The 27,793-nt window shown below is 45.7% G+C and overlaps 1 protein-coding gene across 1 annotated transcript in view; it reads right to left on the reverse strand.

Annotated features, from left to right (window-relative positions):
- The window catches only part of EFHC2 (EF-hand domain containing 2), a 173,552-nt gene that overhangs the window by 109,689 nt on the left and 36,070 nt on the right, over positions 1 to 27,793 (reverse strand). Inside the window, exons 5-7 of the mRNA XM_075589734.1 lie at positions 26,318 to 26,569; positions 24,893 to 25,000; positions 13,326 to 13,464 (exon numbers count right to left, since the gene is read on the reverse strand). Coding sequence (XP_075445849.1) covers positions 13,326 to 13,464; positions 24,893 to 25,000; positions 26,318 to 26,569 — 499 coding nt within the window. The remainder of the gene's footprint in view (positions 1 to 13,325; positions 13,465 to 24,892; positions 25,001 to 26,317; positions 26,570 to 27,793) is intronic.

A 27,793-nucleotide genomic window follows, 5' to 3' on the forward strand; every position in this document is an offset into this window, starting at 1 on the left:
TTGGGAAGGAATATAATGGTAAACTTATTGAGGACTCTATAAATAAAGTTTAAAAGATAAAACGACCAGCTCTGTTAAGTCTGGTCTTAAATCTATCGGAGCACGAGGGATATGGTGCTAAGACAGTGGGTAGGAAGAATACACCAGTGTTTATTACACAATTCAACGGGGCCCACAGCTCCATTAGACGGGTTTTGTCTAGACACTGGGGGGTACTAAAGTTATATCCGATTTTGGGTTCCCTATTGAAATCTAAACCAGACATTGTTTTCCGACGGGCGCAAAATTTGAAAGGCCTACTATCCCCAAGCCTAGTCCCACCTCTTACTAAGACGCACGGTAACATCAGGTCACGTTTTAGAATGCTTGGTAATTTTAAATGTGGGAGATGTAAAGCGTGTGATCATGTTAAGGTGGACAAACAGGTCACATCATCTGTTACTAAGAAGACTTTTAAATTGAATAATTTTATAAATTGTCTCACTACACATGTAGTTTATGTCTTACAATGTCAGAAATTTACAGTATATTGGGAAGATCAAAAGGACATTCAAAGTTAGAATGTTGGAGCATCTTAGGAATGTTAAAAATATCCAAAAAACACTGGCAAATTGTCTCCCTTTGACTCCACTTTTAAAACATTTTAAGGAAGTCCATCACTGTCCCTAGTTCTGTTTCCTTTATGGGTATTGATACTATCCCACGTCACCAAAGATAGGGGAACAGAGATCTTGCCCTACTGAAAAAGGAGCAATACTGGATTTATACGTTTGATTCCAAGTATCCCAAGGGTTTTACTGAGTTGATTGAACTCACACCATTTTTAAGGTATAGCTTGGCTGTGTTATATCTTTTTATAGTTATATTTGTAATTATTCATTTAATTAGTAAGTATATCAGTTTATTAGGATTTATGTGTATGTATTTTTATACCATGAATTTATGTATTTGTATGATTTTTATTCAATTACTGTTTTTAGGTATTTATTATGTGTATCACCACCCTTATGTTAGGCTGCTACTGTATGTCTGATTGTATTTTAGCATAGCACAGTCTTTACGGTGCAAGCTGATGCTGTTTCAACTAGGGAGGAGTCAATAGAGTGATTGGCTGTTAAGCCCTACTTAAAGATGTGTGACCTCATACGTGAACTCCTGACGAAGCACGTTGTTGCGAAATGCGTAGAGGTTACGAAAGGTCACTCTATGCGTTTGCTGATTGGCTGGGGCAGAAGCAGAGACCAGGAAGCCCGTGCTGTGGTATCCTCCACTACTGGTGCGGTCCGGACACTTGGTGTCAGTGCGTGGTTCCAGCTCGCGCTTCTCTGGTGAGTGTCCGCCTCCCCTTCAGCGTTCTGCCCGGCATTAGTGCCTACATCACATGGCACTATTTAGCCTTCAGGGTGGTTTCAGTGTGGCCAATTGGTCTTTTTATATGTCAGTATATGTATTGTCATTTGTGTGTGTATAGTGCACGTGCTCAGTGGTGTTTTACAGCGGGCATTATACCGCTTGTCTTGCATGTGTGTGTGGTCTATGGTAGACCTTTTTTTTATTACTAATAAATACTCTTCACCATTCCATTGCTTTTATAGCAGTTATCATTTCTTGGGGACACACGTTTTTTACAATTCCTTTATTATGGCTGTTCGGTAACCTCCGGTGCGCTTTGTGTGTATTTGATTTTGTTTCTGGGGTCTCCATCTGGAGCCCCCTTTAGGAGCGTTTTTGAGGAGGCGCTTCCACACAGCCAGCAACAAGGGGAGACTGACCTTATAAGACGGTTTTGGATAGCTCGAGCGCGGAAGGCCCGTTTCCTGTTTAACCTCTATAAAAGCCAAAGTTTTAGCAGTTTGCTGATCTGGAGCATTCAGGTGTGTGTTAACACAATGTCAAGGACATCTACAATAATCTTAGAGAAGCAATTGTTGCTGCCCATCAATCTGGGAAGGGTTATAAAGGCCATTTCCAAACAATTTAAAGTCCATCATTCTACAGTGAGAAAGATTATTCAAAAGGGGAAAACATTCAAGATAGTTGCCAATCTTCCCAGAAGTGGAAGTCCCAGCAAATTCATCCCAAAGCCAGACCATGCAATGCTCAGAGAAATTGCAAAAAAACCAAGAGTTACATCTCAGACTCTCCAGGCCTCAGTTAGCATGTTAAATGTTAAAGTTCATGACAGTACAATTAGAAAAAGACTGAACAAGTATGGTTTGTTTGGAAGGGTTGCCAAGAGAAAGCCTCTTCTCTCTAAAAAGAACATGGCAGGACGGCTTAGGTTTGCAAAGTTGCATCTGAACAAACCACAAGACTTCTGGAACAATGTCCTTTGGACAGACGAGACCAAAGTGGAGATGTTTGGCCATAATGCACAGCGCAACGTTTGGCGAAAACCAAACACAGCATATCAGCACAAACACCTCATACCAACTGTCAAGCACAGTGGTGGAGGGGTGATGATTTGAGCTTGTTTTGCAGCCACAGGACCTGGGAACCTTGCAGTCATTGAGTCGATCATGAACTCCTCTGTATACCAAAGTATTCTATAGTAAAATGTGAGGGCATCTGTCCGACAGTTAAGGCTTCTCCGAAATTGGGTCATGCCACAGGACAATAATCCCAAGTACAACAGCAAATCTACAGCAGAATGGCTGAAAAGAAAAGAATCAAGGTGTTGCAATTACCCAGTCAAAGTCCAGACGTCAACCCGATTGAAATGCTGTGGCTGGACCTTAAGAGAGCTGTTCATAAACAAATGCCCACAAACCTCAATGAACTGAAGCAACGTTGTAAAGAAGAGTGGGCCAAAATTCCTCCACAACGATGTGAGAGACTGATAAAGTCATACAGAAAACGATTACTTCAAGTTATTGCTGCTAAAGGTGGTTCTACAAGCTATTGAATCATAAGGTATACTTAGTTTTTCACACATGGCTTCTCCATTTTGGCTTAATTTTTGTTAAATAAATCATGACACGGTGTAATATTTCCTGTGTTGTTCATCTGAGGTTGTATTTACCTAATTTTAAGACCTGCTAAGGAACAGATGATTGTTATTATGTCCTGATATGTAAAACCATACAATTCAAAGAGGGTGTACTTTCTTTTTCACACAACTGTATATATATGTAGATGTATCTGTACCTTGTTAGCCGAGCTTAATAATCAAAAACGAATAGACGATACCGTTCTATGGCTAACGGGGGAGGGATAGGCTTCAGATAATCACAGATCACATTCCAGGATGCACTGTTATAAAGTAAAAACCCTTTTGTGCTATATTCATTGTAACACCGCCGGAAAAAGAGATCAGTGTATTTCGAAAGCTCACACAAATAAAAGATTTTGTTAGCCACAGAACGGTATCGTCTATTCGTTTTTTTTATTTTATATAAATAAATAAATATATGTAGGCTAGGTGATAATTGTGATCACAAGTAATATTTTGATATGATATATATATATAATCAGTGGCAAATTGTGAGTGTGCAATTATCTTGGTTCATGTTATTAAAACTTTGGATTTGGATTTTACACCAAGGATCGGGCGCTTTTCCTCTTCTTGTTTATCTAATAGGTATCTGATGGGAGGTTGTTGACCCCAAGGAAGAAGCTGTCCGGACCCTATAACCATTCACACAAGGTTACCCAATACTGGGTTACAGGACATTAGACCATCATTTTTTGGTCATTCTTGAACTTTGACATTTTTTAATATATTTTTTTATATATATTTATATATTTTTACATTCTATATATTTTTCATTATTGTTTTTTATTGTTTTACACAATTTTTATTTTTCGTATATATTGCTACATAGTTATATCTCACAATTACTATCCACCACCATAGCTGTCACTACCACACATAATTATTGCATAATATGGTATTCATTTTAGTCATCTGTGCTGACCAGGGCGTTTTTTGGTGGTTTTTGGGAGTTTACCATTTGGGTGGTTACTTTAACAGGCGCTGTCTATTGATTTATATCTATATATATATATACCAAAAAATGATGGTCTAATGTCCTGTAACCCAGTATTGGGTAACCTCGTGTGAATGGTTATAGGGTCCGGACAGCTTCTTCTTTGGGGTCAACAACCTCCCAACAGATACCTATTAGATAAACAAGAAGAGGAAAAGCGCCCGATATATATATACACACACACACACACACACACACACACACACACACACACATAATACAGTGGGTTTGGGTTTTGAGCTACTAAGAATGTGTATTTCAAAATAATTTGCTGACTTCTACTGTAAATATTCTACACATCTGTCCTTTTTTCAAAAATAGAGAACTAATCATGTACAGTATAACTAGAAATGCAATGCCATCTAGTGTCAATAACAGAGAAAATGAGCAATGTCATGAGCTTATCGACACAAATTCAGAATCCAAAATTAATGCAATAATAATCCAAAAACTGCAATTAAAGATTGCAAATCATTTTACAAGCCTTAATTCAGTTGGGAATAACATATATTAACACACATTTTCTAAAATAATATATTTTCATGAAGGAATGAAAACATACTTAAAACAATGGTAAAACTGTAGATGCAAGGGAGTATAATTTTCAATTGTATACTAGTAGGACTGAACCTTGAATATGGAGTAACATACTATAAAAAGATCAAACAATTGATAAAGGTGATGGAAGTCTAATTAATGTGAAAATATTACCCAAATAAGGATTCTTTTCTTTGGAAAAGGTACATACAGTAAAAGTGGTCATCATTGAAAATAGATTAATGGTGATTTCACCAGTCCCTTATAGCAGTTGTTCCCAACTATATTCCTCAAGAATCCCCAACAGTCCAAGTTTTAAGGATATCCCTGCTTCAGACCTGGTAGCTAAATTAAAATGACTAAGCAACATGTGCGGAAGCAGGAATTTACTTAAAACCCGGCCTGTTGGGGGTTCTTATGGACTGGAGTTGGAAATCACTGCTTTATAGGAATGGAATTAAACGTGTATTTTACTACTCTTGAGACTGTGATAGATACAGTAGATACTCTACATTCAAGACAAAAATGAATGTTCTTTTTGGAAAGGAAAGTTATAACATGGATGTGCCAAAATGGTGAAACATTGAGCATTGATCAAGAGAGTGTTCTAATAATTATTTACAGGAAATCCATTTTTTTTCCTTTGGGAAACATAACTTGCAAATGTTACAATGGAATTTCTTGGCCTTCCCCTGCATCAATATACTGCTGCGGCCAAGTTTATTCGAGCATTTGCCCGTTCTTGGCCGCAGCAGTAGCCTGGCGCGCGCCCGAGAGTGACGGGCGCGCGCCGAAGCAGCGGAAGAGCGCCCTCCGATCGGGGCGCTCTCCCTACCGCTGCCGGGTCCGCCGGGTCCCCCGGAACCCCCTGCCGCTGTCCCGCGATCGCGGGACACCAGGGCTCCCTCGGGGAGCCCCTGGACGCGCGTGCAGGGGGCGCACGCTCCCGAAGACGCGTGACCGCGCGTCTATGACGCGCGGCACGCCGAGGGGCGGCCACTAGCAAGCCGGGAAATCTCCCGGCTTGCGGATCTGGCCGCAGAGTAATAAAGCGTGTCGGTAGTGTACAGTAAACATAAGTTAAGGACGGGAAGATTTACAGGTTTGAAACCTAACATTACCAACTTCGAAATGTGTTCAAAAGTTTGAGTCGAACTTTAAAAAGAACTTTTGAGGAGGCGCATGCGCGATGGTGTGGTGGATGGATGCGTAAACCTTGAGCTCCGTCCCCCACCGTATTAAAAGCAGCAAAACACACTTTTTAAAGCAAGATTTTCACCCCTAATTCCTCTAAGCCCAAACAATAAACGTGCAGGGATGGCTCCGCAAAACAGTAAAAAGAAAACAACCGGTGATTTGCGGAAATATTTGAATCGGCCGTGAGGGGGGCCGGAGGTGAAATGGCACCGAACTCGGCTGCAGGCCCCGACTCCGACCAGGAGGAAGATCTGACGGAGGAACCCGAGCAACTGCCGGTCCGCTGGTGCGATTTTGACAGGCTCTACAGAGACATGAAAACCCTGCTACATGCAGAAATTCAGGAGCTCCGTAAAGAGGTACAGGGTGTTGGAGAGCGCACCGGAGCACTAGAGGAAAAAATGGCGGCCACATCCAAATCCGTAAAAAAAACTGAGAAAAGATCCGCTCACCTACAAGCCCAGATAAATGAATTGGCTGATCGTCAAGAAGACGTGGAGAATAGGGATCGCCGCCATAATATTAGGATCCGAAGCATACCAGAGGAGGTTGAGGATGTCGAGGGATTTGTCTCCCGTTGGATTGCGGCATTGCTCCTTGACCGGCCAGAGACTGAGCTTCTGATGGACAGCGGCCACCAGGCCCTACGGAGCAGACCTGCAGCAACGGAGCTGCCCAGGGATGTCATCGCTAGACTCCATTACTTCAGGACCAGGGACGTGGTGTTCCAAAAAACGAGATCGGAGAGCTCCTGTAGATTTGAAAATGCCGCTCTACAGATATTTCAAGACCTGTCCCCAGTTACCCTCGCCAGAAGGAGAAAATTACAGCCGGTCACGAAATTACTCCGGGAGAGAGCGATCCGGTACAGGTGGACCTTCCCGTTCGGCCTGCTGGTCATCAAGAACGGGAGGGCCATCTTTATTCGAGAAATAGAGGAGAGCGAGAGTTTTCTCCATAAGCTGGGGGTAAAGGAGGGACCGGTAGAAGGCCTATGCAGAGATCAATTGCCGGAGGCGGAGTGGCAGACAGCCCGCGGGAACCGCGAGGCATCGGACGCGGAAAAAGACTAAATTACCAGTTTCCATTGTTATGGTTGTTAATGGTTCCCGAGGTCTTAGCCTAGTTGCAATAAAGTTGTCTTGCACTCCCCCATACATGCCCTACCACGCTGTTGAAACGCTCCTGAAAACGCGAAAAATGGGACCCAGAAAGACGTTGAACCTGCTCCCTAACTCCTTCGCCGGACACTTGGCTGTCCTACCTCTGACTACCAAAATAAGCTGTAAGGGAGAAGACTTACCTGGCCTGCTGTCCCAAAATCGGCATGAAAAACAAGAAAGATGGCGGTGGAACGCACGCTGAAGAGGTGCAGAGGTGGATGCCATGATAGGCGACAGCGGATGAAGAAGCAGGGGCGGCGGGAAAGCTGAGCGGGAAAGCGTCTATCTCCTTGAGCATCCGGCCACAAAATGGCAGAGACCGGAAGAGCGTCACAGGAAATAAGCAGACGGCCATCTTGGAGGAGGCAGATCCGGCTCCCAAGCGGACGTCAGCAGAAGGGCGACGGAAGCACGCTTTCGGAAGGCGTCCCCGGCCACAGACAGGAGAGGATGGGGCAGAGAGAGCACGAGCGGAGCCAGAGCACAAAGATCCGGCACAGGACAGGGGCGATGAGGAGGATAGGACCGGGGGCATGGAGAGATAAGGAAAGACAGAGAGAGAGACATAGGGTGAAAGGGTCAGTGCAGCAGGGGGCGGTTGGTATAAGGGAAACATACACGAGGGGAAAATAGATAAAGGTCAGGGTATCCGGAGCCAGAACTGAGCAGGGAGAGACGGCCACGGGGCCACAAATACAAAGAATCTGCGGGGGTCAGCAGGGCGGGTTATGTCGCTCCATGCACGAAGGAAAGAGGGGGCTGGGTCAAAAGAGCGTTGGATCGGGCATAGGGCCTTATCAGAGGGGTAGAGGGAGGGGACATCACCGAGTGCCCATACGAGAAGATCCCACTTCGGGACAGCAAAGGGTAGAGGGAAGAGGGAAGCCGCAGACGATTAATAGACATCGGGGCAGAGTGCAGGACCTCCTGTAGGAATGGAAGAATGGGGTGAGGAGGCGAGTGTTAAATGGGAGAGGTGTTTTTTGCTCTTATAGATAGCTAATGTTAGGGGGGGGAGGGAGGTGTGGGTCCGTACCCGCCATCGCCATGGGACTCCACATGGGTGCCAGGGGGTTACGCCCCAGGTGGCTCATGAAAGTTCTCACCGGGACAGCTGATATGGGTCGCAGCACAGGGAAGAAGATCGCCCAGGACTGCGCCCAGGCTGGACGCCCGGGAGGGGCAAGCTGGGAGGCGACTGGGGTCCGACCCTGCTCGACCACCAGCATTGTTATCTGTGTCAATGTTTTTGTTTCAATGTATTCCTTATGTGTGCCCCTTTGTTCTTCCCCTTTGCAGTCCAGGAACTTAAGACAGGAGTGGTTCGTACATCCAGAATGGTCCTCACACAGGGCAGACCCGAACGCCCGGAAGGTCCATAGTCAAGAGCTGAGCACGGTTTCTACAAATGGGTAGGGATATCGTAATAATCTCCCACAACGTGAAGGGTTTTAATAGCCCCCAAAAAAGGAGAGTAGCCATGACAGACTATAAGAGATCGGACCCAGACATCATTATGATCCAGGAGACACACTTCGCCAAAACTAGCCCCCCCCAAGTATATTGATTGCAGATATAGACAGTGGTTGTCAGCACCTGCCACTAAGAAACAAAACGGGGTGGCAATCCTAATACATACACTGGCGACACACTTTATTCGAGCTCGGCTAGTCCCACGAATTCGGGTATACCCGGGTGTATTGAGGTTTGTGACTGTTTTCTGCCCGAGTGCATTGAGGTATTTTCCAGGCAGGGATTGAAGCATTTTATTCCCGCTGGCTGCAATACTGCACAGTATATATATATATATACTGCATTACAATTCATGAATTTATGCCATCTGGTAGACACGCGAAGCATTGCAGCCTATTAAATCCTAATCATTATCATTTAACAGATCAGCCGCCTGTCAGCCAGGCATGAACCCAGGCTGGGAAGGCAAACGCAACAGGGCTTGTCAGAGGTGAGGAGCGGCGCATTCCAGGTATCTGCCAGGTACATACTGGGTATTTGCTCGAATAAAGTGTGTCGGTGCAGTAACCGTTTGCCCCTGAGTATCACACATACGAGGAGAGACAAAAACGGTCGATTCTTAATTATTGTGGGTGATATACAGGGGCAAGCTATTACACTGGCCACGGTTTATGTGCCGAGTGAACACGAGGAAGCTTTCCTAGTCAGATTCTTTTCTATTCTTAATAGGCTAGCACAAGGGGGTGTAGTGGTTGGCAGTGACTTCAACCAGACGTTAGATCCGACTTTAGACCGATGTACCCCCGGAGGGCACAAGAGACCGAAGGCGAGATCCGCAAGGCTCCAAGGGCTTCAGACTAACAATCTAACAGATATCTGACGTGAACAACACCAAGAAGAAAAGGGGTTCACCTTTAACTCCCACCCACATGACAGATATAGCAGGATAGATTATCTCTTTGTATCTAATAGAATGGTTTCTCAGATCACCTACATGGGTATCCATGATATTTCATGGTCTGATCATGTGCCTATTGAGCTGCGGTGCTCTGATTACAGAGTGGACAGACCAAGAATGAATTGGAAACGAAATTAACTATTGATAAAAATCCCCGAGATTGAACAAAGCGTGGGAAATAAAATCAGGGACTATTTTAAGGAGAACGTCGGCAGTGTTACTTCACAGTACACCCTATGGGAGGCCCATAAGGCAACTCTGAGAGGAGAACTAATAGGGTTGGCAAGCAGACGCAAAAGGGAGAATGATCAAAAAATTAAACAATTACAATCTGAATTGGCCGTCCTTTCTTCCCTACCCAACGATAAGAAACTAGCGGCCTCGTTAAAGAAGCTGATAGATACCAAAACCAGACTAAATTTGCTGCTGGCCTCCCGAGCTGAGAAGGAGTTGTCCTGGACAAAACGGAAATTTTATGAAAAAGCAAACAAGCCGGATACCCCCCTTGCCAGAAAACTTAAAAATAGAGTCCATTATATAAATTTCCACATTCAGGCGATTCGGAATAAGAAGGGAGACCTCACTTCTGACCCCAAACTAATTGTAGCAGAGTTCAAAGCGTATTATGAGACCCTATATGATGGGGCGAAAGTCACCCAGAGTGCAACCACCAGTAGACAACTGAAGACATTCCTAGAGGGGGCTAAATTACCTAGATTAAGCAAAGAGGAAAGTTAGGCGCTACAGGATGACTTCTCGCTAGAGGAGCTCCTAGAGGTAATGAAGTCACTGAAGGCATCCAAAGCCCCGGGCCCGGATGGCTTCTCGAACCTTTATTATAAAAAATGTCGGAATATCTTGGCTTTGCACCTATTAAAATTATACAATTCCTTTCTGGAGGGTGCCCCTATCCCATGCTCTATGCTACAAGTGTCTATCTCAGTGATACATAAACAAGGGAAGGACCCAGCAGATTGCAAAAGCTATAGACCCATCTCTCTGATTAATTCGAACACCAAAATATTCTCCAAATTATTGGCTAATCGGCTTAATCGGATTATGCCAAAGCTGGTCCATCCTGATCAAGTAGGGTTCATATGCGGCAGGCAGGCGTCAGACAACACCAGACGGATCATAGATTTAATCGATTTGGCGAAGAGGAAAAATATTCCGTCGTTGGTTCTAAGTCTAGACGCAGAAAAAGCTTTTGATAGAATAGACTGGCCCTACATGAGGGCGACGCTTGAGCAGATGGGCTTTGGTGGGAGAATGTTGGGCGCAATTCTAGCTCTGTATCGGGGACTGACGGCGAGGGTCAGGCACCAGGGCTTCCCGTCGGAGGAATTCCCGATAAAGAGTGGCACCAGACAGGGTTGCCCCCTGTCCCCGCTCCATTTCGCACTATGCATTGAGCCCCTAGCAGCACATATTCGCCTTAGTCCAAACACAGCAGGAATCCAAATTGGAGAACAGTCACACAAAGTGGCCCTGTATGCAGACGATGTTATACTAACATTATCACAGCCCCTTACCTCTCTGCCGAATGTCTTTAGCTTGCTGGGGGAATTTAATAAGCTATCTGGTTTCAAAATCAACCAAGCAAAGTCAGAAGCCCTAAATTTAAACCTTCCTAAGCTCACGGAAAAATTACTTGAGGTAAATTTCAACTTCAAATGGCAAGCCATCCAAATTAAATACCTAGGGGTTAATATTACAAAGAATTATAGGGACCTATATAAAGCAAATTACCCCAAACCGATAAGGACCCTGAAGGAGGATCTCAGGCGTTGGTCAGGTTGTGGAATATCCTGGATCGGTAGAATCCAGAGTATTAAAATGAATCTCCTCCCCAGGATTCTATATCTGTTCCAAACCCTCCCGATACAAGTGGTTAGAGACGACATCCTCCGTCTGCAGTCCTCTATGGTGAAATTTGTCTGGGGTAATAAAACTCCACGCATAAAATCAAGTACGCTAGTTAGGCCCACGACCAGAGGGGGGCTGGGGGTACCCTGCTTGTTCTCGTATTTCAGAGCGCCCCAATTATCCCAAATTACTCTATGGCACACACACCCTAGCCTCTGGCAATGGGTGGAACTGGAAAAAGCATGCTGCGCTCTGGTAGAGCTGCAGGACTTAATTTGGCTTCCAAAAAAGGTGATTAGCACCATCAGTGAACCGCTTTCCGCACTGGGCAGCTCGTTGGCAGTATAGGAGGGTAGCAGATATAAATATGCCCTTTCAAGGCAGCACTCCTTATTGACCCCGTTCTTGGGTATCCCTGATTTCGCTCCTGGCCTGCTGAGCAAGGACTTTGTAATTTGGAAACAAAAGGGCCTCACGAGGCTACTACATCTGGAGGGCAGAATTTCAATAAAATCCTTTGAACAAATTAAATCCGAGAAAGCATTACCAAACTCAGAATTCTTTAGGTACCTCCAGATTCGAGCGTTCTACATTAAAATCCCAAAACGCCCCAGGCGCACAAATTTCGAGCAGCTCTGTTCCAGAGGGACAGATACCAAGAGACTTATCTCTGGCATTTATAGAGAGGTGGTCTGTCCTGCAAAAGATGGTGACAACAAACTGAGTTACAGGGTCCTGTGGGAGGAGGACTTAGGGGAGACTTTAGAAAACGAGTACTGGGACACTATAGGATTAGCGGAAGCAAAAAGTTCCATCTGCACCACATTAAAGGAGAATGCATACAAGGTCCTAATGAGATGGTATCTTACCCCGAAAAGATTGGATAAGTTTGTCAAAGATTATCCACCCCTTGTGCCCAAAACAATGTGGGGAGCAGGCAGACTTGCTGCACATGCTGTGGGGTTGCGCCAAAGTGGCCCCGATTTGGGAAGCTATCAGAGACTGGCTGCAGAGTTTACTCAGCCACACGGTCCCTTTGGATCCTTGGTTGCTCCTGCTGGGCAGGCGCACCAGGGGACTAAACAGACCAGAGCATAAATTAATCGCACATTTTGCTATGGCCATGAGGTGCGAAATTGCAGCATTGTGGAAGCAACCTGATTTACCCAATATCCCAAAAATTCGGAACAGAATTTGGTACGTCTGCTGGATGGAGCAGTTGACGAGTATGGTCAACGACACCGGCACAAATTTTCTAAAAGTATGGGCTCCATGGCTAGCCCAATCAGACATCCCAGGGGTAGATGCCTCTAATATACTGCTATGATAGTTCAAAATGCATTCTCTTTGGATGGGCTGGTACTGACGTTAGGCAAACAAGAGACGGGTAGGGTGGACAGGACCCAGAATAGATCGTTGGAATATTTTGAGGTCACAAATGGAATCCGATCCCTCATACTCAGGACCAAGTGGAAAGAAGCCGAGCTAAAGGCATCCAAGACTGCACCCCCCCCCTCCCCTTCCCGTGTGTAGTCCTGTCTTGTGGTGTTGTATGTCAGTGTGTCCCCCCGGTACGTCCAGTTACCATAGGTAGTTATAAAAATAAGTGCCACAGATGCTGAATTACAAGACATTGTGTTGAAAGATTGTTGTATGCCTGTATCAAGAACTTAATAATAAAAAAAAAATTGGTGCAAAAAAAAAAGAACCTTTGAATCCAACTGGCAATCAATTTTATAAAACTGGGTAAACTTTTGAGTGTGAAAGTTTGAACAAATGTCTTTTTTTAAATGTTTCATTGTTTCAAATCCAAAACCAATTGAGTGCTGGCAAAACCAAAACATGAAGTTTTAGATTTTTTTAAATATAAGACTATATCCTCAAATTAAAATGTAACAAAAGGATGGAAAGCATGTGTCTTTTTTTCGATTTAACTATAACGTTAGTACATTTTCACACATTGATCATTAAAAAATCCATCCCTAATTATAATATTACATGCAGCAAGATAGAGCAACCAATCAATCTTACAAATAACGCAACCAGGTTATTTTTCTTTTTGTATCTGACTCTGTGGGTTTGCTTGTTTTTGTGTCTGCAATGTATTGCTTTCTGATTAAAAATTGAAATTTCGTTTCTTACCAATTCCATATTTTGTTCTGAAATAGTTCTTGGTGAATTCATCGCAGTCACATAGGATTATCTTTCTTCCCCACACATTGATTATTGCTCCTATTGTCAGGTCACAGTCTTTATAAAACTCCTGATGGACAGCCCCTGTCTGATAAAAGCAAAATAGGTGAAATCAAATACTGTGTTAAACACTGACATAATAAAACAGTTGCTCTCAAACTGTGGTCCCCAAAGATTTGTGGTGATTCCTAAAACCTTTGAAAGTTCACTGTGGTCACCTTCTTCTGTAATCTGTGCATTTTATATAACCAATAAAAACTAACTTGCATATACTGTACTGTATATAGTATTATGAAGTATTATGTTAAATAGATTATATAATTCAACTATTTGCTGGATACATCAAAGGCTATTAAGACATTAATGACCATCGAAAGCAAAACAGTCTGATTAGTTTTATAAAAGGTTATTAGCAAGTGTTTTTTTGTTTTATAGATATCAAGAAGGTGTTATTTCATTTGGCAAGAAGTTCATAATGTACGCACTTTGTTCTTAAAAGTATAGGTTTGAACAAGTACAGAATGTTGTCACACCGAAACCACCGGGATCCCTAGCACTAGACAGGACAAGGTTGTTGAATAAAATGAGGTTAATTCTGGCACGCCAGCAGACAAAACAAAGATGTACAAAACAAGATACAATACCAACTGGGGTCCTGGGGAGTAGACTCTAGCCTCGCTAGGTGCTTCAAGAAGGCTTGCCCTGTCCGCTTCTCGCCCAGGATATCAGAGGGCTGATCAGACAGCAGAGCCGCTGACATATCTCTAGCTGGTCACTGTAAAGATCCAAACTCCTTTACAGAATTTCTCTCAGTCTCTCTGTCTCTCAGATAGTCCTCTGAGAGAATCTCCACACTCCTTCCCAGAGTGTCTCTCAGATGGTCCTCTTAGGGAATCTCCACACTCCTTCCCAGAGTGTCTCTCAGTATCTCAGATGCTCTCTGAAGGTAGATCTCAATTCTCTGACCAGCAGCACCCTTTATATAGCCCTCTGTGGCTATTTGTTACATGGGAGGGGGCTTCTGGACAATCAGAGCATGGATTAGGTTGGCGCCACAACAGCCAGAGGGCGTGCTAAGAAACCATCCCCATCCCTGATTGTTCACTCTCTCACTCACCAAATGTCTGTAACACCTCCACGCTCCCAACCATTGTCTCAATACATTTATCTGCAGGAACATCAGCTGATTAAATCACAGTCCACTCCATAGAAATGCAACTCACATGCAAATCACATTACAAGTCTGCTATCTTAGAAATGAGTACATAATCCAATTTACACTTTACAGGGCTGACTCCCAAATCACATCACATCACAGAACAATGTTGATTCATTAAACTGTGGGATTGCATTTACAGGGAATAACCAATACAGACTTTGAAATACATTCTTACAGACATAGAGCATTATACATTCCCTGTTCTCCCCCAGATATTAAATACATTTGGCCAAAATAAGCTTTACATAGGTAGCCAAGTTACATGGATCTAGGGGTAGTTAGCTGGGCTTCACCCAGTTTTGTGATGCCAGCTATCCCTACCGTCACATATGTATGTTGGATTAAGATTGTAAACATTATTGGAAATGTTGTTGCTCAAACAGCAAGATACAATCAATTACCTAAATTATCTGTATCACCTCTCAATGGCTCAGAATCTTTAAAGCATGATCTGCATTATCGCGCCCAAATCTGCGTTACTTGCCATGAAAGTCAAAGGCAGATATCGCTGATATTTGATGACTCCAGGCCAATGTGGTGTCATAAAGCACTTTAATATGTAAATAAATATACATAAAGGTCCCTTGATCTTTAAAAGATCACTTGGTAAAGGATCAGGTATGTATGCATTATTATTTTAATAAGTTCAATCCATTTTTCTAAAAAGGAGTTTTTAAAAAATATTTTTGATAAAGATTGTTACTATATTAATGTTATGCTAATAAGATCAAAAGCTGCACTATTACATACTTTAGGACAAATAGTGGCACAGGAAAGTGGCCCCCTCGCCATCGGCGAGGGGAGCCTCCTGACCAGGGGGTTAGTCTCACCTCTCGGGCCCACCCCCTCACCTCCTGTAGCCGGTGAAGGGCTATACGTGGGCTACTTAAAGCCCAGCTGGCGGGAGCACAGCATGTTTGCTGCCCACCAGCCATTTTTCTATCAGCTCTCCAGGATCCCTCTCCCTGCTGCACAGATAATCAGGTAAGATTATTTGCTGCTATATGTCATGTGCTGTCCTTCCCCGGTGCTCCACCTCCTACGGGCGGTTCCCAAACTTGCCCACTCATGGACAGTGTGTTCGGGGGGAGCTGGGGAGGGACGTGCACTGGCAGGGAGAGGTGGCTGGTGGGCCGACTGGCTATGGGGTTAGAACGGAGTGCGCTGCTGCTGGCGGCCGCTCACTGCTTTCCCCTACTTGCGAAGCGCCTCTCCGGCTATGGGGCATTATGCAAGCCCCTTAACTATTATCCATGTGGGGGGAGCTTCCCATGCTGCGTTGGCTTCCCGCGCCCCCTGGTTTGTCCCCGCTGCCGGTTTTAGGCGCGCAATCATGCTGCAGTGGTGCTCAATAATACCGCCAGCCATGTGGTTCTCCCCTGGTGCTTCTGCCCCTAAAATTAGCTCGGGGGAAAAAGCCTATTCAGGTACCTCCTCCCCAGTGAAGCCACCATCAAGCGCAACGGGAAGTGGAGGCGCCCATGAGACCCTGCGGGTCCCAAAGTAGTGATCCGACATGTGGGGGGGGGGGGCAGCAGGGGTGGTCGCAGGGACACCTGAGGGTAAGTGAATGGTCCTGGACCCCTGCACCTGGCACCCCATAAGCCCCATTTTAGTCCGCTGCGGCCGGCAGCAAGCACATGCGGTGCAATTCTCCCCCCCCCCCCTGTGCTGGCGGGAGGGGGGATGCAACTCAGGAATAATGGGTCTCCTACTCTGGCTTGGATGAAGGGCTGCACTTCGGTCCCCTCTGTGAGGTGGGGGGGGAGTCACTAGGAGCCCCCACTGGGGTGGGGATGCACACTTGGGCAACCATTTGGGTTGAGGGGGAAAACACTTGGCCCTCCTCTGGGGTGGGGCACACTTGGGTCCCTTCTGGGATGGGGGGCCAAACCTGGATAATGTGAGTGGACACTTGGTCCCTGTAACAGTGACTTATTACTGTTTGAGAGAAACTGCCTCTAAATCTAGCAGTGTGCTGGTTAATTGCACACAGGCAATCAACCAGACTCCACCTGGATGATTAGGACTCTTCGAAAAAGCCTGATGTTAGAAACAGGAGAGAGATTCCTTAGCTCACATTTGAGCTGACATAAGGAGAAAGAGGACTGCAGACATTTCCTTAGGCCACAACTGGGCTGATTTGTGGGTTCCTGCGCAGTTTAGATTTGGCCCGGGTACTCTTTCCTCCCAAGTACAGCGGTCCTGCCATCTGCCCTTCCTGCGCTCCCAGTTCTGTCTCCGCTGCCGGCATTGCCACTCATGTCGGTGCTTAGGGGCAGGACCAGAGACGCCCCCAGCCAGCTAGTCCAGCAGCTGGTGGCAGGAGGGGGAGAATAGCTCAAGGGTGCTACTTTGGGGGGCAGCAGGATATATTTACCAAAGATGCTATGACTAAGGGGAGCATTATTGCCGCGGCTGGGATTGTGTTTTATGAAATTGGGTTAACACAGGGTTAACTAGAAGTGCTTTGGTAGGGTATGCAACGTATTCACGTTAACTAATGCATTGAATGTAACTATGGTAATGTGCGGACTGCTGAGTTGTACAGACAACAGTGAGAGGCCTTTTTATGAAGGTGTATACATGTTGCAAATGGTAATATCTGCCTGTTTTGGGGGGTGATTGTCCATGCCAAGGCGTGTTTGTAGCTTTGCTAGTCGGGAACAATCTCCACCCCACCAGTTTGTGCGGGAGCAGAAGGGAAAGCAGGCCATGGCCAGGTGTCCTCTTGCATGGCCACCATTCTGTGTGTGGGGCAGGCAACAGGCCACTGCAGAGGAGGAATTGGGGGGTGGGGTAGGAATGATGGCATGTTGGATTGTTTGCATATATAACAAATTGGTAACTAATTTGTTATCTGCCACCACAGTTCAAATAAATTATGCTATGGCAGGGGCCGCAGTTAGAGGTTAACAAAGCAGCAGTTGAATGTGGTTTGGGGTATTTGCGCACAGGGTAGGAAGCATGGCTGAGGATGGACACACTTGGATCCCCACTGGGTTGGGGGGATACACGTGGCTGGCCTCCAGCAGGCTTGACTAAAGGGCAAGGCAGGAAAAATGTGGAGGCAGGGGGAATTCAATTTGAATCAAAGATTTGTAAAGTACAACTGATTGGATCAACTTGTCCATTTCATGTAGTCTGCTTGAGGATTTATTTGAAACATTATTAAACCCAATATGGTTGGAATAGGACATATCTTCCATGCAAATGCTCATTATATACAGTGCTTGTACACACACGCACATGTGTTTATACGTATATATATATATATATATATATGTGTGTGTGTGTGTGTGTGTGTGTATGTGTATGTGTATATGTATATATATATATATATATATATATATATATATATATATATATATATATACGTATGTGTATAATTATACATATGTGTGTATTCAGGGTATACCCTATCTTCTGTACAACAGAGATGAGAACAAACGGCTCCATTTGATTCAAATAATTACTGGTGATTATACTGATTATACTGTTTACTATGGGGTAATAATTTTGGCCACCAAAAATGAAGGCTCTCCTGTGCGGTGAGGCGGCGGCCTGCCCAGGGCATCAGTGGTCCTTTATATTGGTCAAATGTTACCACTTATTTAGAGGATGTTATATTTTTCAGCTATTTATTTGGTAATGAATAGTAGGATATTAGTTGGGTTACAGTGTCTACCAGTAATACCGAGTAAAAAAAGGCTTTCCCCATGTGGGTGCTCCTCCTCCCCCCGCGGCCTCTCAGCCATATTGCGGGGGGGGGGGGGTTGCAGGAGGTGGCACACAATGTTCAGGGTCTCCGGGAGAGAGGAGAGGGGGCCTTAGCCATGTGTCCTCTTGCATGGCCACCATTTTTCATGTGGGGCATGCAACAGGCCCCTGCAGAAGAAGGATTGGGTTTAATGTCGCATTGCTGGTAGCGCTCCCTGGCCTCCAAGACGCACAAGGGTGGAGTGGGACTGCATGCGCAACTGCCGCTCTAGCACACACAGCTGGCATTAGAGGCGATCACGTGGCCATCAGCAGCTGGCCTGGCCCGTGGGCCTGCCGTCAGCTGGCCTGGCCCGTGGGCCTGCAGTGGGAAAATTGGCGGTGGCATGGGTGCTGGTGTAGATAGAAAATCATAAGGATTTTGGAAAATAAACCATTTGATATTGTTAGCCACTTTGTCCGAGGTCCTGCCACCTTGAAAGGGTTGATTGATTTATTTAAGTGTTTACCAAGGAGTGATACATTGAGGGTTGCCTCTCGTATTCAAGTATGTCTTGGGCAGAGAGTTATAATGACATAAACATGGTTACAAACACGGAATTAAAATGAATGGAAAGGGTTATACAGCACATATTACATGAAGAGAGATTGTATGCTGTTCCAGGGAGCATGGTTAGCGGTTTAACAGTATGGTGATCCATATATATCATAGGATCAAGGGGGTGGGGGGGCTCCTGTCTGTTCACAATGAAGTAATTTCACTTGGGGTTAGGCGATTCACACTCGGAATAAAGCAGGCTCCTCACAGGGGTGGTAATCACTTTACATCATACATATAGTATATCTGAATCCAGTATTATGTTATGTTATGTTATCTCATGCTGCGAAACAGCAGTCACGAACGATGGAGTATCTGTTGTGTTGTACCAAATCAGCATTGTGAAATCCCAGTAAGGGCTGCGAGAATATAGCGGGTATATGCACAAAGACACGTGCATTGGCATTCTGGGTGTGCGTTGCAGTTGCGGGGAGGGCTGTTTGTCTCCATAATGGAGAAATCTCAATTGAGGTCATGTGATTCAGGCACAGAGCAAGGCAGGCTCCTCACAAAGGTGGCAGACGCTTGGCATTATACATGAGTTCATGTCAGCTAATAAAACTGATAACTGGGGCGAGAGGGGCTTTGCGTAAATAGATATAACTTTACATACAACCTCACAATACCAGGTTTACATCTTATTGATTACACATCTTAGATTGGCAACTCGACGAATAAATGCTTTAGTAAGCCAAATATATTGTACATTGGCATTCACTAATATATAGTTGGGGGCAGTGTGATATGATATAGAAGGCATGTCTGGGCTCGTGGGAACACATTATGGCCAATTTTAGCTACATTTTTCCAGAGGGAATCATTCTGGATGAATAAACCCAGAAAGCTAGAAGCTAGTTTGCTGCAATGAAGGGTCGGGCCTCCAGGGGTCATCCCAGTAGGCATTTTACGTTTGGCTACTTTTTGCTAGAATGCCTTTTATTCTTAGCCGTTTCTAAAAGGTGTATATGGTAATTTTGTCTGCTCTTGATATAGCCGTCTTTATTATGTAGTCATATAAGCGCTTTATTAACATATGGCTTATATACTAAAGGATGGCATGGCTATGCTTCAAGAGCACCCGATGGGTTGTATGTTGTTCTTTACAGCAGCACTACTGGGGGAAGCACGTGAATGACATAATTCATGTGCGATGTACGTCATATCATCAGGATGAGTGTTGTTGGGATGTGGTTGCATGGCCTCTTCTGGCGCGTGATGCCCACACTTGCTTAAGGGGTCTCCAATTCCCCTTTCCCTGCTCTCTAGGAAGCTGTGTGAGTGAGGCCTAGGGGGGCACGCATTTACAGACTATTCTTTACATGTGTCGTGGCAGCGGAAGGGTTGTCTTGTCAGGGTTGTGTGGCCAAGAGAAATGCTCCCAACAATTTAGGTGAATTGGTTAACTCATCATTATTTATTGCTGCCCCGGCGGAGTTATAAGGGCATATGCATGGTTGCAAATGCATGGTTACAATGAGCAATATGGGTTATACGATAGGTACGCATGTATTTTATGAGGCATGGCGTGGACGGGTTTCCAGACACATAGGGTGATTCCACCGTTGGCTAGCTTCTTAAAAAAAAAAAGATGTGCAGGGGTTTTCCTGTTCACCTGATTTTTTCCTTACAGAAGGCGGGGAAAGCCCGGGCGGCAGCTTCAAAGAAGGGTTGCTGGGACAATAAAACCAACAACAAATTGATTATAACGGTTGAATATTTCTTGTCTACTTCAGTTGGGATTTCTAAGTGGGCAACTGGACGATTTTTCACCCCTCTCTTGATTCGCGGCATCCCCAGTGTTCTGCTAAAATACTCACGCACATGTACGCTCCCTGTTAGTACAATAAGAAGGCCAGTCGTCACTCCTGCAGGCACGCATTGCAACAGGCTTAATTACACGTACACTCGTAGACATTGCTCTCATCCCCCACTAGCAATGGCGCTAGCAATATCTGAGCAATTTAGTCAGCTCCAAGCTGAGGAGTTGAACCAGGAAAAGGGCTGGTTAGACCAGCAGCTAGACAGCTTGTTCACAAACAGATAGGCTTTGATAACGGACAAGGCCGGTACATTCCCGCCACTTCGCAAGCTCAGCAATTGCCAAGTGATGATGCCAGCCCCCATGGTGGGGCTCGGCCATGAGGGGTGCGGCAGCAGGTCGCAACAGGCGGAAGATAGGGGCCACAAGCAGGGCGGCAGCCTCCGGCAGCAAAGTCACATGGCAGGGCATCATGAAGGGGCGCAGGACAAGGGCCGCAAGCAGGGCGGCAGCCTCCAGTGGCAGAGCCGCGAGGCAAGGCATCACGAAGGGGCGCAGGACGGTCGCCCGCAGCGGTTGCAGGTGGTGTGGTGGCAAATCGACCACATGCAGCGGTTGCAGGCGGTGGAAGAACTAATCGGCCGCCCGCAATGGTTGCCGGCGTTGGCAGAACAAGACGGGTGGTTGCGGGCGGTGGCAGAGCAAATCGGCCGGGTGCAGCGGTTGCAGGTGGTGTGGTTATGCTTCAAGAGCACCCGATGGGTTGTATGTTGTTCTTTACAGCAGCACTACTGGGGGAAGCACGTGAATGACATAATTCATGTGCGATGTACGTCATATCATCAGGATGAGTGTTGTTGGGATGTGGTTGCATGGCCTCTTCTGGCGCGTGATGCCCACACTTGCTTAAGGGGTCTCCAATTCCCCTTTCCCTGCTCTCTAGGAAGCTGTGTGAGTGAGGCTTAGGGGGGCACGCGTTTACAGACTATTCTTTACATGTGTCGTGGCAGCGGAAGGGTTGTCTTGTCAGGGTGTGTGGCCAAGAGAAATGCTCCCAACAATTTAGGTGAATTGGTTAACTCATCATTATTTATTGCTGCCCTGGCGGAGTTATAAGGGCATATGCATGGTTGCAAATGCGTGGTTACAATGAGCAATATGGGTTATACGATAGGTACGCATGTATTTTATAAGGCATGGCGTGGACGGGTTTCCAGACACATAGGGTGATTCCACCGTTGGCTAGCTTCTTAAAAAAAAAAAAAAAAGATGTGCAGGAGTTTTCCTGTTCACCTGATTTTTTCCTTACAGAAGGCGGGGAAAGCCCGGGCGGCAGCTTCAAAGAAGGGTTGCTGGGACAATAAAACCAACAACAAATTGATTATAACGGTTGAATATTTCTTGTCTACTTCAGTTGGGATTTCTAAGTGGGCAACTGGACGATTTTTCCCCCCTCTCTTGATTCGCGGCATCCCCAGTGTTCTGCTAAAACACTCACGCACATGCACGCTCTCTGTTAGTACAATAAGAAGGCCAGTCGTCACTCCTGCAGGCACGCATTGCAACAGGCTTAATTACACGTACACTCGTAGACATTGCTCTCATCCCCCACTAGCAATGGCGCTAGCAATATCTGAGCAATTTAGTCAGCTCCAAACTGAGGAGTTGAACCAGGAAAAGGGCTGGTTAGACCAGCAGCTAGACAGCTTGTTCACAAACAGATAGGCCTTGATAACGGACAAGGCCGGTACATTCCCGCCACTTCGCAAGCTCAGCAATTGTCAAGCGATGATGCCAGCCCCCATGGTGGGGCTCGGCCATGAGGGGTGCGGCAGCAGGTCGCACCAGGCGGAGGATAGGGGCCACAAGCAGGGCGGCAGCCTCCGGCAGCAAAGTCACATGGCAGGGCATCATGAAGGGGCGCAGGACAAGGGCCGCAAGCAGGGCAGCAGCCTCCAGTGGCAGAGCCGCGAGGCAAGGCGTCACGAAGGGGCGCAGGACTGCCGCCCGCAGCGGTTGCAGGTGGTGTGGTGGCAAATCGACCACATGCAGCGGTTGCAGGCGGTGGAAGAACAAATCGGCCGCCCGCAATGGTTGCCGGCGTTGGCAGAACAAGACGGGTGGTTGCGGGCGGTGGCAGAGCAAATCGGCCGGGGGCAGCGGTTGCAGGTGGTGTGGTGGCAAGTCGGCGGTGCCAGGTCCTCCCGGAATGGTAGCTGTGCTCGAGGCAGCATGTTATGCCCCCGGCGTGGTTTGACAACATGGAACTGACAATGGAGGAAGACGAGGCTCGGCATCAACGCTAAGGACGGATGACAGAATTTTGAAGTGGGCACCAGAGGTGGACCAGGTCGACTTGCCTTGACCCGGTAGACTTATGGGCGTGGTGAACCACACATTCTTGAATTTAGTGCGAGCTTCCGTGGCTCTGGGTAAGTGGGAGGCTTATGCGGCAGCTTGGCATGAATACTCAGGTTTGGCAAGCGGGTTGGGGGGACGGGGACATGGCGTTGTGCTAAGGATAGGAGGCCTCCCTAGATCCTGCTCATTCACGCAGGAGGTAACGATGTGGCGGCTTTGCGCTCAATTGACTTGATCGATCCCATTAGGCCGGACCTGGTGCTGATATTTGCTCGCCGGCCAGCAGTTCAGGACGTGTGGTCAGACATAGTCTATAGGCGGCATGGTGAGGCGCGAGGGTACAGAGCACAGTGGACTGGGCATGTAAGAGGTGAATAAGGCCACAGGCAAGTTCATAGAACAATGTGGGAGCTGGGAGATCAGACACCCAGATTTCGATGCAAACTCAAGTGGTTTGTGCAGGGAAGACGGGGATCACATGTCAGACGTTGGGGTGGACCTTTTCAATAACAGTTTTCAGGAGGGGTTGGAGAGGGTCCTTATGGGTCTGGCGGTACGGTCCCAGTTTAAGGGTGGTTAGATAGGCCCGCCGGTGGTGGCTTTTGGGGTAGGTGCTTGGTCTTGCTAGACTGGGAGCTTAGCTGTTTAAGCCCGGGGGAGTGCGAGTGGGCAGGGTCATTTAGACATGACTTCTGGGAGCACGCTCACGACAATGACCGGTAATAGGGGCACGGGGTCAGCGGTTCAAGGACCGGCTGACCGGCCCCTCCCCCTCCTGTCAAAGGAACACTCTGGCGGGAAGTAGCATTTACCCCATTCGTTATTTGTTATAAAATATATAGCCACTGCATTTTATACCTCCAGATCCGGTCTCTGTCGTTATTCTTACGTTGCATGTGGGTTCGGGGGAGGGTGAGAGAGGGGAGCTACCTCGCAGCCACCCTGGTCAGATAATATACAGCCCATTCAAGTGAACAGTGTCTTCCAACATCAGAAGGTATCCTTTGGCATGGTGTCCTAAAGTACCACTTAGTTAATACTAGCTGATATACCCGGCGTTGCCCGTGATGTAATGTTCTGCCTCCCCCATCCTCCCTCTCAACTCTCTTCCCCCCCTCTTCACAGCTGGTCAGGCTTCCCCCCCTTCTCTCCTGACTCCCTCCCCCCCTCTCTCCTGACTCCCTCTCTCCCCCCCCCCCCTCTCTCCTGACTCCCTCCCACCCCCCTCTCTCCTTACTCCCTCTCTCCTGACTCCCTCTCTCCCGACTCTCTCCCCCACCCTCTCTCCTGACTCCCTCCCCCCTCTCTCTCCTGACTAACTCCCCCCCCTCTCTCCTGACTGAATACCACCCCCCGCCTGTCCGCTGTGCGCTGCCATCTTACCGGGGGCAGCTGCAGGAGGAAAGGGGTCCTTCCGGAGGCTGCCTGCCCACTACCTGTCCCTCCGCCGGGGAGGGAGGGAAGTGAGCGTTGGCGGCTGGGGCAGGAGGGCCGCGACGCTCTTCCCCTCCATCTGGGAGCCGGTGGGAGGGAGAGGGAGTTGGGTGACGTCATAGAGTCGGGTGACGTCATAGAGCCACCAATCTGATTGGCCAGAGGCTGAGGACCAATCAGATTCACCGCAGCTAGTACCAACCTTTTGATTTTATATATTAAGATGGGCCATTATGCTTGTGTTCTGCCACCATTCAGTGTATGATAATTTATCATATACAGTAATACATATATGACCATATACTGAATCTTTACCTATATAGGCTAACATCTTCTAGTTTTCAACTGCAGAGCACTAAAAAAGTTTTTGTGACTTATGCAAGAATTCCATTTGACTTGGCTTTGATGAATCACTATTTTCTCACCTTAAGATTATCCAGAATATAACGACCGCCATGTCCCATTGGCCCAAACACATTCAGAACTGTACGTGCTGTGATCTCACCAGGGTGATACATTTTTGTGGGTCCATACTGCAAGATCAATGAAAATGTGTCAGTAGAAATACAAAGGATGAGCATACTGTATGTTTTTCTTTTCTTTTTTTTAAATATTAGGTTTCTCTAAAAAAAAATAAGTCAAATAATTTTATGCTAAATAATGTAATTTAAATATCTTTGTATACATATTATCATTTATTATATTCCATAATACATTTGACATATTTATGTTTCAATTCTCCAATTCTCATCCTTTACTTGTGTTATTAGGAGGGATATTGACATAATTTTTATAACAATGAATGCAACAGTCCTGGATTTGGAGTAACCATAGATTATTATAAGGGTTATATGAAGAGTATTTTACATCAATGTTATAACAATAATGAATGTAGTTGTACTGGATTTAGACTAACCATAGTTTGAAGCCTGTTTAAAAGAATTTTCACATATTCACAACGTTTTGCAGAACAGAAGTGTTACCCCCACACGGTGGCGGATTTCCATTTTTGCAGCCCATAGTCACTTACTTTTTGCCGAACGGTCTACCTCCTCCTGCAGCACCGACCTCCACCTTCTGCAGTATCTCGGTGTCAAATTACGCCGCAACGTCACGTGACAACAAATTTCCATGACAACACGTCGCCATGTGACGTCGCCGTGTCATTTGATGCCATGATGCTACAGAAAGGGGAGGGTGGCACGACGGAGGAGGTAAGAGACCTTTACAGAGGCCACGTGCTCTCCCCCAGCAATTAGTGAGGATGAGAGCGGGGCCTCAGTGTACAGTATGGGGAAAAAAGAAAAAAAATACAAATTTGCCGGCTCTACATTTTGCCGCCATAGGCTTGTGCCTATTGAGCCTAATTGGAAATCCGCCACTGCCCACACTGCGTCTTTGATGGGGTTTTTTTCTAGAAGTCTTTCAAGATCAATTTTTTAATATATGCTATGTTTATGAAAGCCTTCAGTTTAACATAAACTAAAATTAAAGGAAATAATAATACAACATAACTGTGTTTTCAGGTATTTTACCAGAAAATATACATAAGGGTATAAACCTTGTTTTACATTTTGCAAAAGTTGCAATTGCTGCAATTTTAAAACCAAACTAAATCATTCCTTAAGGATATAATTGTACATAAACTTTCAATGCATCCCATGTTTCTTCTTCTTTAGATGTAATGTATCGAGAACAGGACCAGGATTAAGACCAAAACGGCTATTACTATATCTTTAAGATTATACAATAAAAAAGTGCTAATTCGTACTAATTTATTCTACAATATGTGTTTATGTCTTAAAGCATAATCATTAAATTGTATTATATTATATTATTCCATTATGTACCTTGGGTAGTTTTCCTCTGTGGAGAAAGACTGGGACTGCATCCCTGCCAGCGTTTGCTGGTATAACTTCTATGATTTCAATTGTATCATCTGCCAGGAAATAATGCAAAATAAGCTCTCTTGAGTCCCCAAAAAGAGATGGTGTGTCATCCCACATGCAGTAGAAACGCAAAACATGTGTGTCATGCTCCAGAAACTGTTTCAGTGTATCCATACATTCGTAAGGACGCAAAGGCTGCATACTATCCTGTACCTAAAATTCAAAAGGGAAAGAACATAAAGGTTTGCTACCATGTTATTTCTTTAATTGTTGTAGTCTCTATCAGATAGTATTTGGTACAGCGATAAAGAAGTTTAGCCAATTATCAATTTAACTTTAAAAAAAAAAAACACACAATTGAAAATTACAAAATTAAAGTGGTAAACTAAGGATTGGCAGGTTGGCAGCTTGGCAGCTTGGCAGATTCAAATTCCAAACTTTGAAATTTGTTTGGATTTCCGGGCCAAATTTGCAGAACTAATTTTCGAAACCGTGCAGAACACAAGCCAAAATTCCAAAAAGGTGATTTGCTTTTTGAATTTTAAATTAATTTATTTATTGTTTTTCACAATCAACCGGGCATACTTTTGGGTTTGCAAACTCATGAAACTTATGCACAGAAGTTAAAATTTTCAAAATGTTCACCCATATTTTGATACAGTAGCGACATACTTTATTAAAGTAAATGCCGGCGGCATGCCGGGATCTACCCCAGCTGCCGCCAGTCAGAAACACGCGCCGCCGCGTTTCCCCCACGCACCCCCCCTCCACATCGCGCGCAATTACCCCCCCAAAGACACCCCGAACCCGGCTTCTACTCTGCCCCTCTGCTTCCCCGCACCCCCGCTTACCTAGATTTGAACTCCAGGGGTGTCGGGGAAGCCTGGGGAAGCCGGGGAAGACGGGGAAGCCGGGCGCGCTTGTGACCGTGACGTCACAGTGCGCCGCCACGCGCCGCGGCTACCCGCTTCCCAGCCTCATACAGCCAGCGGCATTTGCTCGAATAAGAGCTGCCGCTGCTGTACAAATGGCATGCTTTAAAAAAAAAAAAAAAAAAACGTAATTTTTTTACAGAAGCAAATTACATCGTGCAATGACAAAACACAAACAAGAAAACATTTTCAAACCAAAACACCAGTGACGTGCCCACTCTTAAGGTAAACCAAATCTCACTTAGCAGAATTAGGAAAATTAAGAAAAAATTGGTATACAGCAGTCCAGTAACTCAGAGCCCTCCAAAGTCTTCTCAATACAGTAAATGTATTAAACATACTTGCAATAAGAATACACATGGGTGGTCTTGTAAAAAAAGCACAAAATGCATTCAATGTGGACCGAAACGTGGGCCTTTCTCAAGACGTCGATTCCCATTGAATACATTTTGGGCTTTTTTTACAAGACCACATGAGCACCACATCTATATTCTTCTTGGATTGT

The sequence above is a fragment of the Ascaphus truei genome, chromosome 3 (genome assembly GCF_040206685.1).
Source record: "Ascaphus truei isolate aAscTru1 chromosome 3, aAscTru1.hap1, whole genome shotgun sequence".
Lineage (NCBI taxonomy): Eukaryota > Metazoa > Chordata > Amphibia > Anura > Ascaphidae > Ascaphus > Ascaphus truei.